General features: G+C 36.0%; 1 protein-coding gene across 1 annotated transcript in view; it reads right to left on the bottom strand.

Annotated features, from left to right (window-relative positions):
- The window catches only part of PTPRM (protein tyrosine phosphatase receptor type M), a 1,055,867-nt gene that overhangs the window by 618,443 nt on the left and 423,907 nt on the right, over positions 1–13,517 (bottom strand). Inside the window, exon 5 of the mRNA XM_044666801.1 lies at positions 6,708–6,823. Coding sequence (XP_044522736.1) covers positions 6,708–6,823 — 116 coding nt within the window. The remainder of the gene's footprint in view (positions 1–6,707; positions 6,824–13,517) is intronic.

Raw genomic sequence — 13,517 nt, 5'->3', positions numbered from 1 at the left:
CTGAGTTCAAATCTAACCTCAGACACTAACTCACCCGAGCATATCACTTAATCCCATCTACCTCAGTTTTTTCATCTGTAAAATGAGATGGAGAAGGAAATGGCAAATTACTCCAAATATCTTGCTAAAAAAACCCCAAAAAGGATCATAAAGAGTCAGACATGACAGAAACAAATAAACAACATATTTTCCATATGTTGCATAAATCTCAAATCATACAAAAGAAATCTGATATGTTTAGTTCCCATTACAACTGGAGAATGAGTATAAGTTCTATTCTGCTTATTATATACTCCTTTAATTCTGAATATGTCCATTAACATTTATGCATGAAATGTCCATTGCTGAATTCTATTCCAAGTTTTATAGTGGACGCCTTTCTGCTAAGAGAAAATATTTCAAGGTCTTTTAAAATAAATGCTAGTTCTGAAATCATTTTTAAATAGAATCAGTATCCTATGATCTCAAATATTCCATAAACTCTTAGAAACATTTGAAAGTGACTATTTGGATTGTGATTCCAGTCCCAAGACTATATTCAGTCTTGTCCATTGGTGACACTAGTGGACACAAAACCTCGAGAGGAAGAAAAGAGGTTTTATCCGTTTCCCATTAAGAGTTCTACATTAAAGGCTTCACTCTTTCATAAAAATAGGGTGGTCAGTTTCTATTTCTGCAAAACATCTTTTCTGCTTGACCTTTAAAAAACTGAATAGAATCTCACTGACTTCTGAAATGACTATTCTGAGCCACTTGTGAATGGAGGGCTTATAACTGCTTCCAACTTTTAGAGACAGGCTGCTATAATGGCTTCACATTATTTTAAAAAATATTTCTTCTTGATATCTGATTGAGGATAAGGGATTAATAAACAGGATAGGAAAAATGAACACACCTGTTGGGGTGTGAGCTGCGAATGAATGCAGGTGAGGTGGTCATGTTCATTGTAGTTAATGGGGAGTAACAGAATACTGGGGAAGCTGGAAGGCCTGTTTCTATTTTGATATACACTAGTTAAGTGAACATGGGGGGAAAACTCATTTAATCTGTCAGTGTCTCTGGCAACTCTCTAAAATAGTCAGTCAACAAATATTTATTAAGTGTGTCCTATATATCAGGCACTATGAATAAGGTTAAGCATAAAAAAAACAAAATGTTAGGATAAAAGGATAAGGATAAAAAAGAAAGACAATACCACTCCCTGCCTTCAAACGTCTCCCATTCTAGTAAGGGAGACAAAAGGTTAATAACTAATAATATGTAAGATTTATGCAGAGTAGATAGAATTTAATTTTAAACAGGGAAGTCATTGATAGCTGGGAGGAATGGTAAAGATTTCCTGCACCTAAATATTGAAAGATGCTAAAGAAACTAAGAGATGGAGGGGAAGGGGCAGAGCATTCCAAAAATAGCAGAAAGCCAGTGAAAATGCAAAGGGATGGAAAATGGAGTATCACAATTAAGAGGCTACAAATAGGGCAGTGTAATTAGAGCTAAAGGGTCAGGTGGGGAGTAAAGGGTGAGAAAGCTGAACTGGTAGCAAAGTGCCAGGTTAGGAAAAGTTTTCATTGCCAAGTAGGAGGCCTTAGATTTAATTCTAGAGGTAACAAGGAACCGTGAGAGATCAGTAAACATGATATGGTCAGACCTCTGCTTTTGAAAAAAGTCATTTTGGCAGCCATGTGGAAGATGGATGGAGTGATGAGAAAACTGAGGTAGACCCAAAAAGATCAAAGATAGGGGAAAATAGCTTACTTGTACAGTATATTGATATCAGCTCTTTTTATAGTGGCAAAGAATTAAAAAACAAAGGGATATCACACACACACACACACACACACTCACACACACACACACACACACACACACACACACACACACACACACACACACACACCAAAAAAATCCTTGGAAAGACTTAATATGAAGTGATTCAAAGTGCAGTGAGCAGAACCAGGAGAACATTATACACAATAACAACAATAATGATATGACAATCAGCTGTGAATGACTTAAGTATTATTAGCAATGTAAGGATTCAAGATAATTCCAAGGGTCTCATGACAAAAAAAGCTATCCACTACTGTCGATGGAATTGATAGAGTCTGAATGCAGATTGAAGCATAGCATATTTCATTTTATTTCCTTAATGACTTTTTTTTGGATAAGCAATATGTATCCTCTTTCACAACATGAAGGATATGAAAATATGTTTTGCATGATAGCATTCATATATAACCTATTTCATGTTATCTGTGTCTCATAGAGGGAAAATGAGAGAGAGAAAAAGGATGGCAAATTTTCAGAAAAAGATTGTTAAAAGTGTTATCTACATGTAAGTAGGAAAATTTACAATAGAAAAGACAACTGAGAGAGACTAGTTTGAAAGCTATTGCAATAGTCCAAGCAAGAGTTGATGAATCTTCTGAATTAGAGTGGTGACTATATGAATAGGAAGAAACATTTTAAAGTCAGAAATGACAAGATCTGGCAATTGATTGTATATGTGGCATGGGCAAGAATGAAGAGCTAGAGATTATATTAGGATGGGAGGAGGAAAGATGAATAGCTTTGATGATGCATTTTAGATATCTACAGGACACCCAATTTAAAATGACCAAGAACCTAGATATAGAGAACTATAGTTCAGGAAAGAGGTCTAGGGCTAATTATATAGAACTGGGAAAAATCTCTATACTGTGATGATCATTGAAATCAAGGGAGTTCATAAGATTAACAAGTGATATCATGTAGAAAGCAAAGAGAAGAGATTGTATGTTCCATTTGTGTTCCTGAAGAAGTATGAACAAAAGGAATTAACCCCATGGATGAAATCAAAGGTCCAGAAAGGGTGAAAAAAGTGTAACTGTTAAGGGAAGTATTTTCTAAGATGATGATTTCTGATTATAAAGATTTAAGACAGGTATGAACAAAAAGTAATAAAAATATGTCAAATATTGAAATTTATAAGTTCTTAGAATTCTATAATGAAGTTATTTCCTATACACAAGCAAATAAAAAATAAAATGTCATATAAAATAAAGAATAAAATGCTTTCAAAGAAAGGTGAATAATAAAGGAATTTTTGAACACATTAAGATATATCCAGGTCCAGAGCTCTTCATCTATCCCCTTTTCCTCTTTAAAAATAGAAAACTTCTAGGCTAAGGTGTAGAAAAGAGAAAAGTCAATGAGGAAAAATACCAGGTCAGACAGGAAGAACATATAGGGAAGAAGAATAGACTAGAAGTGGGGAGACCTAAATTCTAATCCTGGCTCCAATACTAAATAACCGTAAAACCCTTTTTCAAAATCATTTTAGCCTCATTGTCCCTCAGTTTCCTTATTGATAAATATCCCAAAGACACATATAAAGAAGCAAATGAGAAAAGTAACATAAGAGCTTGGGGAAAACACTAAGCTTAGAATCAGAGAATATGGAGATTCTGCTTTGGCTATTAAATTACCTTGCTTTCTCCAGGCAAGTCACTTAATCACACTCTGCACCCTTTCCTCATCTGTAAAATGAAGAGAAGTAGCAGCTATTTGGCTCAGTGGACAGAGAGTTCCTTGAGCCAAGAAGACCTGAATTCAAATCAGAACTGAGATACTTATAAGCTATTTAACCCTGGGCAAGTCACTTAACCTCAATTTGTCTTAATTCACTGGAGAAGGAAATGGCAAATCACTCTATTATCTTTGCCAAGAAAATCCCAAGTATGACTCACAGGATCATGAAGAGTTGGGCATGACTGAACAAGCAAACAACCACAAGGTAAAGGAAAGGATCAGAGAGGAAAAAAGAAGAGAGGAAGAGAATCATTGATATCATTAGGTCGTTTGTAGCACTAATTAAATGAACTCTATGTATTTGAAAGCTTTTTTGAAAAGTATAGACATTTTACCAATGCAAAGGTATCCTCTTTACCATAATCAATATTCAACCTGTTAAGAAAAAGTGCTTTTAGGGAAATGTGGTGAATTCATACAAAGAGACATCTGTGAGTAGAGGTGGAAATGGAAGGCATTGTAGAATCTGATAGTACATGATGCAGATGGATCAAAATAAAAAAGAAAGCTGAATTTAAGAAACAACTAAGAAGGGAGAAAACACCTGGAGGGACAGAGCATAGACCAGTGATTTCCAAAGTGGGCGCCACCACCCCCTGGTGGGTACTTTAGCAATCCAGGGGAGCGGTGATGGCCACAGATGCTTTTGGGGGTGAATAACTGTAAGGGGGCAGTGACAGTATGTGATGGGGCGCTAAGTAATATTTTTTCTGGAAAGGGGGTGGTAGGCCAAAAAAGTTTGGGAACCACTGGATAGACTTTAAAAGACAAGAAAGATAAGTAGCACTAGTCAAGATGAGATATAACTACTCTGTAGGTTATTGTCCGAGTTGAAAGAACAATAATGGGATTGAAGAAATATTAAGTATAAAGTGTAAAGAGGGGGTGATTAGGAGGATTGGGGTGTAGTTGGGAACCAGTAAGGGAAATGTGGAATGACTCCTTCTCCCTAGTTACTGGGAGAAAATTGGAGTTATCTGAGTGGAAACAGGGAACCCCTGGAAGGTTGGGCCTGGGTTGAAGAGTTGTAGGGATGTTGTCCCCTCAAGGAGAAAGGAGTGAAATCCCGATAGGATGTTGGTGCCAGTCGAGATACACAGAAACTTCCCCCTTACTCACATCAGGGGAGTCAGGCTTAAAATGGAATTTAGGCTAATCCCCTTCACTATCCCTTCCAGTAGCCTCCCACCAATAGAATCACACAGATCTAGCTGGATATTCTTGGTTGTTTAATTCAAGGAACAACTAGCAGAGGGAATTAGAATTGGGGTTCAACAGGAAAGAGGGAGCAGGATAATCCCTAATCCACAAAATCCTTCACTGTGCCAGGTAGCCCCCAAGTCTAAGACCCTAGGATCAGACAGGGTGCTTCCCAAATACAGCTTCACTTTCCTGAGCCCACTAATGTATATTTCTAAAGCTATGGCTGATATAAGTCAAGGAGGGATACTGCTGGGCAAAGCTCAAGGCAAGTGGGGTTCAGGGATCACCTCCCTAAAGGAAGTCCAGAAACCGCCAAAGTCTGTTGGTACTGTCGCAAGTGCAATAAGTCACAGGAAAAAAGCTGTCTCAAGAGAACAAGCAGATCTTCTCTTGTATATCAGGGAAAAGGCCCCCCAAAGCTCATGTGTGAGGGTCACGGAGCCAGTTTCAACCACCTCCCACTCTGGCTTCCCCCCAAAAGCTGCTCTTCGGGGCTTTTCTTTCCTCAAAGTCTCTGCTCTCTCCCAACTGTCACTGGGTTCTTCTTCCTCAACATTCTAAGTGACAAATTTCAAAATGTCCAGGTTTGCTTTTCATTCCTACAAAAGAAAAGGCCTCAAGTTTCAAAAAAATGGATGATGAAGTAGTTTGGTGGATTAAGCAAATCATCTAATCCCACTCCTGTCCCTGACTCACTGGGGAACTGTGGATAAATCCATTAACCTATCTGTGCTTCCCATTCTCTCCTGTGTGGAAAAGGGATGGAACCCATAGGGATACTGTGAAAAATAAGAGCAATTACCAGAAAAAAGACTTTGCAAACAAATTGTTTCATTTCACTGGAAAGTCCCAAATACCACAAAGGCTTCCAAACGTTTTCCTTACCCCACAGACTTCTTTTATGTTTAAAAAAATGGTGGGGGAAGGGTTTGGAATACCTTACTCCTTAAAACCCTTTCTGGTCCTCAAACTTAAATATAACATTGTAAGTATCCACTAGTTTGATAAAATAAAAATGTTAAAAAGAAAGGGAAAAAACAGATGAAAATAAAAGGGTCAAGAAAAATGTAATAGGAAATATCACTGTTCATTAATGAGTGGCAGCACAGCATAAGGAAAAGAAGATGGAATCCTAAGTCTGACAATGTGGATTCAAATCACAGTCCTACTATATAAAATCTGTGTGACCTTGAACAAGTGATTCAGTGTTTCCTAGTGTCAGTTTACTGATATATGAGATGAAGGGATTGAACTTAATGGCTTGTACGACCTCATCCAGTTTTAAATCTTTGATCCTAGGAACCTATGAGAGCAAAAGAAGCAAAGGAATTCAGAAAACACAACTACTTAAAGGAAAATAAAGGATGATGTAGTGGACTGAAAAGTGAATCTTTTAGTTTATCCTGCTAGTAATACCTTTGATGGAACTGTTTCTTCCTTGTTGCTTTTTGTTTTGCTCAATGATCCAGACCTATGTTCTCATCGCTATAGGAGAGTTCCCATTGTGGAAATTCTCCTCTATAAAATGCAGATTGGCCAGTCATCTCTTATTTCTAGTTTTATAGAGGAGCCTGGAGTGCAGAGAGGTAGAGTAATTTGCCCTGATAGGGCAAGGCAGCTAGGTAGTGAAGTAGATGGAACACCTGGACTTGACTAGGAAGACCTGAGTTCAAATCCAACCTCAGCCACTTACTAGCTGTGTGGCTCTGGGCAAGTCACTTGACTCTATGCAGCAGTTTCCTCATCTGTAAAATGAGGGAGAGAAAGAAATGCAAACCACTCTAGTACCTTTGCCAACAAAAGCCGAAATGGGGTCACAATGAGTTAGACACAATGAAATGACTGAACAAATAGGTTTTCTTTTCCCCTTCTTTCATTAAAAAAATTAGAAAAATTCCTTTAAATCTACTATTAACAAAAGTGCATCTCCATACCTGTAGCCAGAGCCTGTCTCCAGCAACCGTTCTACCAATGGCACTGCACTGAAAAGTTGCAAACTGTCCGGCATTGACTTCCACATTCTGGATTCTCAGGAAGTGTGGCGTTTTGGCTGTGAAAAGGGAAGAAAATCAGAGGAAAATGAAGATCACATCTGTCTAAAGCTAAAAGGTTCCTTTTTCTAGCCGTATAGAACATGAGAATTTTCCCTTTTGTTTACCTTTGAAGGATAATGCTTTTGATGATGAGAGTTTTAAAGATTTGACTATAATTGTAAAGAGATACTATAGAAGGTTGTGATTAGCTTTGTAAATGAATAGAAAATCTAGGCATTGTGGGAAACAAGTAAAAGAAGGGAGGTATTTTATTGTTCCTGCTGTGCAAATTATCATAGCTCAGCAGTCTTCTTATAATAACACATCTGTATTAATAAAGATTATATTGAAGTCTAATTGATGTTTTGAACAAAAACATATTAGATATTTATATTAGCAGCGGGAAAAGAATTGTAAGAAGTTAAACGATATTGTCAAGGAAACTTTTTAACCCAAGTGTAGAGTCATGGCGTAACATATATTTTAATACAACTAATTGGTATGCAACATTGCTAGTATAATATTTTCCAGCAACCAAAAATACTATCCCCAAAGACAAACTCTGCAAAATTATGCCAGGCTGACATAGCATAGGAGTTATTTGCTGATTCTTATTTCCAATTCAAACAGTAAGACTGATTCCCAATGTTAAACAGCATTAGGACTCCAAATGTACTCTGTCCACATGGGACAGCTGTTTAAATAAGGGATAATTCTATTACATTTGAGAAGCAGCAGACTAGTTTCTGCATCTCTTAGAAAGAAGACAATTCTGAAAGTTAGCGATAGGTCAGCCTTTAGGTTTTATGAGATGCTTCTGCAGTCAGCAACTCTGCCTTTAGGCAATAGGAAGAAGGTTCTCCAGTTCTTACAGAGATGGATGGATGGAAAGACGGAAGGGCTAAGAGGGAAGCCGATATAGCAAGGAAGGATGAGGAAGATAGCATCCTCTGTGGCAGACAAAAATGCCTGCCAATTTCCTGGAGCCATTTTTTTTAAATGCCACACCAATATCCTACCACTCTACTAAATTCTGGGTTATGTTTAGCTTGCACAGCCATGGTATATAATGAGAGAATTCTGCCTAACCATTATATGTCCAGTAAATGAAAAGTTAAATTATTAGCATAAGCAAAACATAATATACTATGGCAAAAGAGCAAACAAAAATGTTGGGAGGCAGGTCATGACAAAATCACATAGTCCAACCCTCTACTGAAATTGTGAGCTCATTATTGTGTATATTCTTTTCAATAAGGCAGATCAAAACATCCTGGTTTACCCATAGAGTGTGATTCTTATCTCTGCCCTTCCATAAGTCATCCAAGTTACTAATTTTGCTTTTACCACATTGCATGATGCCACTGGATTTAGGCAGCTAGATGGCACAGTGGCTGGAGCGCCAATCCTGGAATCAGGAATACTCCTCTCATCTGGCCTCGGATACTTCCTAGCTATGTGACCCTGAGCAAGCCACTTCACCCTATTTGCTTTGATTTCCTCATCTATAAAATGAGTTAGAGAAGGAAATGGCAACTCATTCCAGTATTTTTACCAAGAAAACCCGAACATGAGGTCACGAAGAAGCAGACTAAACTGAAAAATGACTACACTGAAAACAAACAAACCAAAAATTTATATATTCTTCCAGTTATCTCAAACTCACTATGTAAATAGCTCTCAGTTTCACTTTTCTGACTCTACATTTCTCACCTGACAAATTCAATGTTACTTCTTTTGTACCAGTCCACAACTAAATGTAGAATGGAATCTGCTAACACCCACCATGCACTTCTCTATTGTGTTTTGAGGAATTCTTGATGCCCATTCTTCAGACTGTAGTGTCCCATGACTTATAGCCATATAGCATCTCTGGAAGAATACACGAATTTAATAAGATTTGGTTTGGTTTCTGGATATGCTGTGCTCATTAAAAGAATTATGTAATTTCCCAAAGGCAATCCAGGCCGGTATCCATCTCTTGCTCAATTCTATGTTCTCCATAAAGACTATTTATGAAGTACAAGCTCATTCCTAAAATGGTATTATATTGGTTCAATTGGTAATCGAACATATAGTAACTGGGTGATGGAGGGTAAGGCAGGAGACTGAGCGATATATATGGTTCAGTGAGACTTTAATGGTTCTCAGTGTTTTAAACTTGTTGAGTTACCATGATAGAAGATGGTTCTATAATTTCTACAATGAATTTTTAAAGAACTAGTTCTATAATAACACAGTTCAATCATACTGAAGCCTTTATTTAGGTTTCCTCTGTTCCAGACATCTAATATCATAACATTTTCTTATATTCTCCATCTAGTATAAAAATGTACATGTGCAAGAATTCATTGTTTGTTAAGGGGCCAGATGCATTTCATGACCTTTTGGGTGCTAAAATTCAGTGATGCTTTATGTTATTTTAGAAAAAAAATACGCATACACACATCCATTTCCAGGAGGATATTAACAAATAAGATGTGCCTATTAATGTAACCAATTCTCAATTTTTTCTATTAACAAAATGATTTAATGGCATGTATAATCTAAAATTAAACAAAAGAAATGAATTATATTATAATAATGTGAAAATAAAGTATAATTTTTATAGGATAGGGAGACCAAAATCTCTCTCCTAATTAATGAAGATTATGAATTAGTTTTGAGTATGTTGAATAATCTATTCCATTGGTCCACTACACTATGTCTCATCCAGTACAGAACTGTGGTTTTTTTAAACCCTTACCTTCCCCCTCAGAAAAATTTCCAATTTCAGGTGAGTTTCAAATGAAGTAATATAGTGTTTTGCAAATCTTAACACTCTGTATAAATTTTAGCTATTAATACATCTCCCTATTTTTTTAACCCTTACCTTCTGTTTTAGAGTCAATATTATATATTGGATCCAAGGCATAAGAGCGGTAAGGGCCAGGCAATGGGGTTTAAATGATTTATCCAGGGTCACATAGCCAGGAAGTGTCTGGGGTCATATTTGAACCTAGGACCTCTCATCTCTAGGTCTGACTATCAATCCATTGAGCCACCCAGCTGTCCCTCTAAATTGATTTAATAATTACTCTCTTATAGTACAATTTGAGACCTGCTAGGTCTCCATCCTTTGCATTTTTTCATTAAATCTCTTGATGATTTTGACTATTAATTCTTCCAGATAAATTTTATTATTATTTTTCTAGCTCTATGAAATAGTTTTTGGTAGTTTGGTTGGTATAGCATTGAATAGCCAAGTGAATTTAAGAAGAATTGCCACTTTTATTATATTGATTAATATTTTTCCAGTTGGTTAGGTCTGATTTTATTTGTGTGCAAAACACTTTTTAATTTTATTCATGTAGTTGCCCAGTTTGTTTTGGTGGGTACACCTCAGGTATTTTATATTTTCTTCAGTTATTTTAAATGGAATTTCTCTTTCTAGCTCTTGCTTTTGGACTTTGTTGGCAGTATAAAGAAAAACTACTGCTGAGTTTATATTCTGCAATTTTGCTAAAGTTATTAATTGTTTTGATCAGTTTTTTTAGTTGTTTTTCTGGGATTCTCTAAGTATATCATCAGATTATCTGCAAAAGCCCGATAACTTTGTCTTCTTGTTGTCTATTCTAATTACCTCAATTTCTTTTTCTTCTTATTGTTATAGCTAGCATTCCTAACACAATATTAAATAGCAACTTTGCTTCACCACTAATCTTATTGGGAAGGTTTCCAGTTTATCTCCATGACATATAATGCTTGTTGATGATTTGAGATAGATGGCTTTTATCATTTTAAGGAAAACTCCTTTTATTCCATTCTACTCTAATTATTTTATAAGGAATGAGTGTTGCATTTTTCAAATGCTTTTGAGATAATCACATGGTTTCTGTCAGTTTTGTTATTGATGTGATCAATTATGCTGATAGTTTTCCTATTATTGAATCATGTCAACATTTCTGGTATAAAACCAACCCAGTCATAGTGTATGATCCTTGTGATATATTGCTGTAAGCTCCTTGCTCATATTTTATTGAATATTTTTCATCAATATTCATTAGGAAGATTGGTCTATATTTTTCTTTCTCCATTTTAGCTTTTCCTGATTTAGGCATCAGCACCATATTACTGTGATAAAAGGAATTTGGTAGAATTCCTTCTTCACTATTTTTTCCAAATGGTTTATGAAGTATTAAGTATTAGAGTCAATAGTTCTTTGAATGTTCCTGTTCAGACTAGAAGTGAACTCTTATGGTTACTTTGGGGAAACACCAATGAGGAACTGATAAGCTGGGGCAGGCAAGAACAAAAATGTGTCCAGTTCTTGACATGTGATGACTGATTGGAGAAAGTAAGAAAATTCAATATGGAAGAATGAAGATACACAGAGGACATGATAAACATCTTTAAAGAACTGAAGGATCATCAGATGATAGAGGGCGATATTAGGCTATTATGGCCAGGCCCAGATATATTATTAGGGAAGAAGACACTTGGAATGGATAGAATTTCAGTGGCATACATAGGTTTTAGAGATGGAATTTTAAACTATATGATAATTAGGGGATGATGCTGAAAATGGGATCTACCATATTGACAGCTAGAGCATAGAGGGGTTTTTTTGTTTTGTTTTATTTATCAAGGAAACAAAAAGCTCTGCACTCGAAATGAGCTAGGCAATTCCTCCAAAGATAGGAATGACATTCAATTTTTTGACTTCTCTGTCTTGATGAGTTCTTCAACCTATGAAATTTACACCATTCAAAATTTAGGTGCAAATACATGGGGTGAAAAGGAAGACAAGAGGGAGATGAGGAGCTCACTAGAAGGAGAAGCAGAGCCAGGTCTATCAATGGACCTCATGGTTCTGTGCTATGCAATTATGGACTTGCAGCTAAATAATCCTAATTTTATCCCTATTGCCTGTATTGTGCGAATCATTTATAATGCTCAGATGTATAATAAGGTTGCTAATAGGAGAGTAGAATTCTTTTGATTGATCCGAGAAAGAATATGAAATCTATAAATTAGAGTTGAAAAAAGAGATACATTTAGGCTTACAATAAGGGAACATACCCTAATAAGTTTAATTGATCAAAGCAAAATTCCCTGAGATATGGTATGTTATTCTTCACCAGTGGAAATCATCACACAAAGGATGGAAAGCCAAATGTTCAATATTTCATAGAGGGAATTCTTATTCAAGTTCTAGAATACAGTGTTTTAAGATTCTCAAAGTACTTCATATATCTCATTTGATTCTTGCAACCTGCCTGTGAAGTAACCTCAAATCTGTTTTATATCTTTAAAAGTACATTTTATTTTACCTTCTCTTTCACTTCTGGGTAATACTCTTCTATTTTGCAACATCCCGATAAGGATTAAGGGTCCCTTTGCATTGGATCCCCTTTTCATGCCACTGAATTCTTGGTTTTGTTTCGTTTAGGAACTCTTCATTCTCTCTAACATCCTAAAGTATGGGAAGATATTCAAAGTCCATTCATTTTCTCCTCCAGGAGGGAGACCAGCTTACATCTGAAAGACAGATAACTCACTTGGCTGTGCCTCTATCTGATTATATTACATGTCTGATGACAATCAATACAAAATAATATCTCCCATTTTCCATAATGGTTGAGATTTCCAGACTTTAGTTCAGAGGTTTACATTTCTATATTTAGTATCCAGTTTAAAATCTTCAGACAATTGTTAACTCAATAATTTTATAACCCTATTTTAAATTCCTTTCCTTTAACTCAACTTCCACCTTATACCTAATCTCATATTTCACCAATCTGTCCTACTCACTAATCTAATCTATTAATTTGCTTAACCTCTGAATTGCTCCACTTGCCTTTTCTTACATATTCCTGGCCTTGCCCTTTGTCTTCATTTTATCTTCCTCTAATTTGCATCATCATGTTTTTCTTTTTTACTCCCTGGCCCAGTGTATTGCTCTTTCTTCTACTTCATTCATGTACAATCCCCTTACTTTCCCTGGACCCTCCTGTTGTTCCTCTTACAATCTGGAAGTAAAATTTGCTATTATCTGAGATTGGAAATTGTTCTTCAAATTTTCTCATCTTCCGCCCTAGTTTCTCTTATATCTCGCCTAATTCATTAGTCCAAACCTCTCTGAGTCAGCTATATGATTTTCTCTTCTCTAATTTAGCTCAAGTCCTTCCCATATATTGCTCCTCCCATATATTTTCAAATCATGTTCACAAATGTTACATAAAATCCTCACAATGGTCTTAGAATATAAGAGGAAGCAGCTATTATTTGAATTTTAAATATAAGGAAACTGGAGAGTAAAGAAAATAAAAGTATCCAAGAGGTATATATATATATATATACACCACGTAAAAAGTTCTCCAGAAGGACCAATCACTTGTGACTTAGGTGAAAGATTGAGGGAGGGGTGGGCAAGAAAGGCTTCATGGAAGATTTAAGATCTGCTGTTTCAAAGAAATGGCAGTGTTTCAGCAGATAGGATCGAAGAAAGAAGATAGAATTAAAAATAGTGATAACAAATGGTGCAATATTTTTAAAGTACAGAAATATCTAAAGGGAAATAAGTTTATAAGCTAAGTTGGTACTAGAGGTATAGTGCCTTGAATGCCAAGCTTAGGAGTTGGGACTATTATATAAGCAATAAGAATTTATTTGTGGTACAGTTAGGTGACTAGGTTTGCTTATATGAAAGATGACTAAGTAGCTTTGCTC

The sequence above is a fragment of the Gracilinanus agilis genome, chromosome 1 (assembly GCF_016433145.1).
Source record: "Gracilinanus agilis isolate LMUSP501 chromosome 1, AgileGrace, whole genome shotgun sequence".
In the NCBI taxonomy this organism is placed as follows: Eukaryota; Metazoa; Chordata; class Mammalia; order Didelphimorphia; family Didelphidae; genus Gracilinanus; species Gracilinanus agilis.
This window is presented reverse-complemented; position numbering and strand designations above follow the sequence as displayed.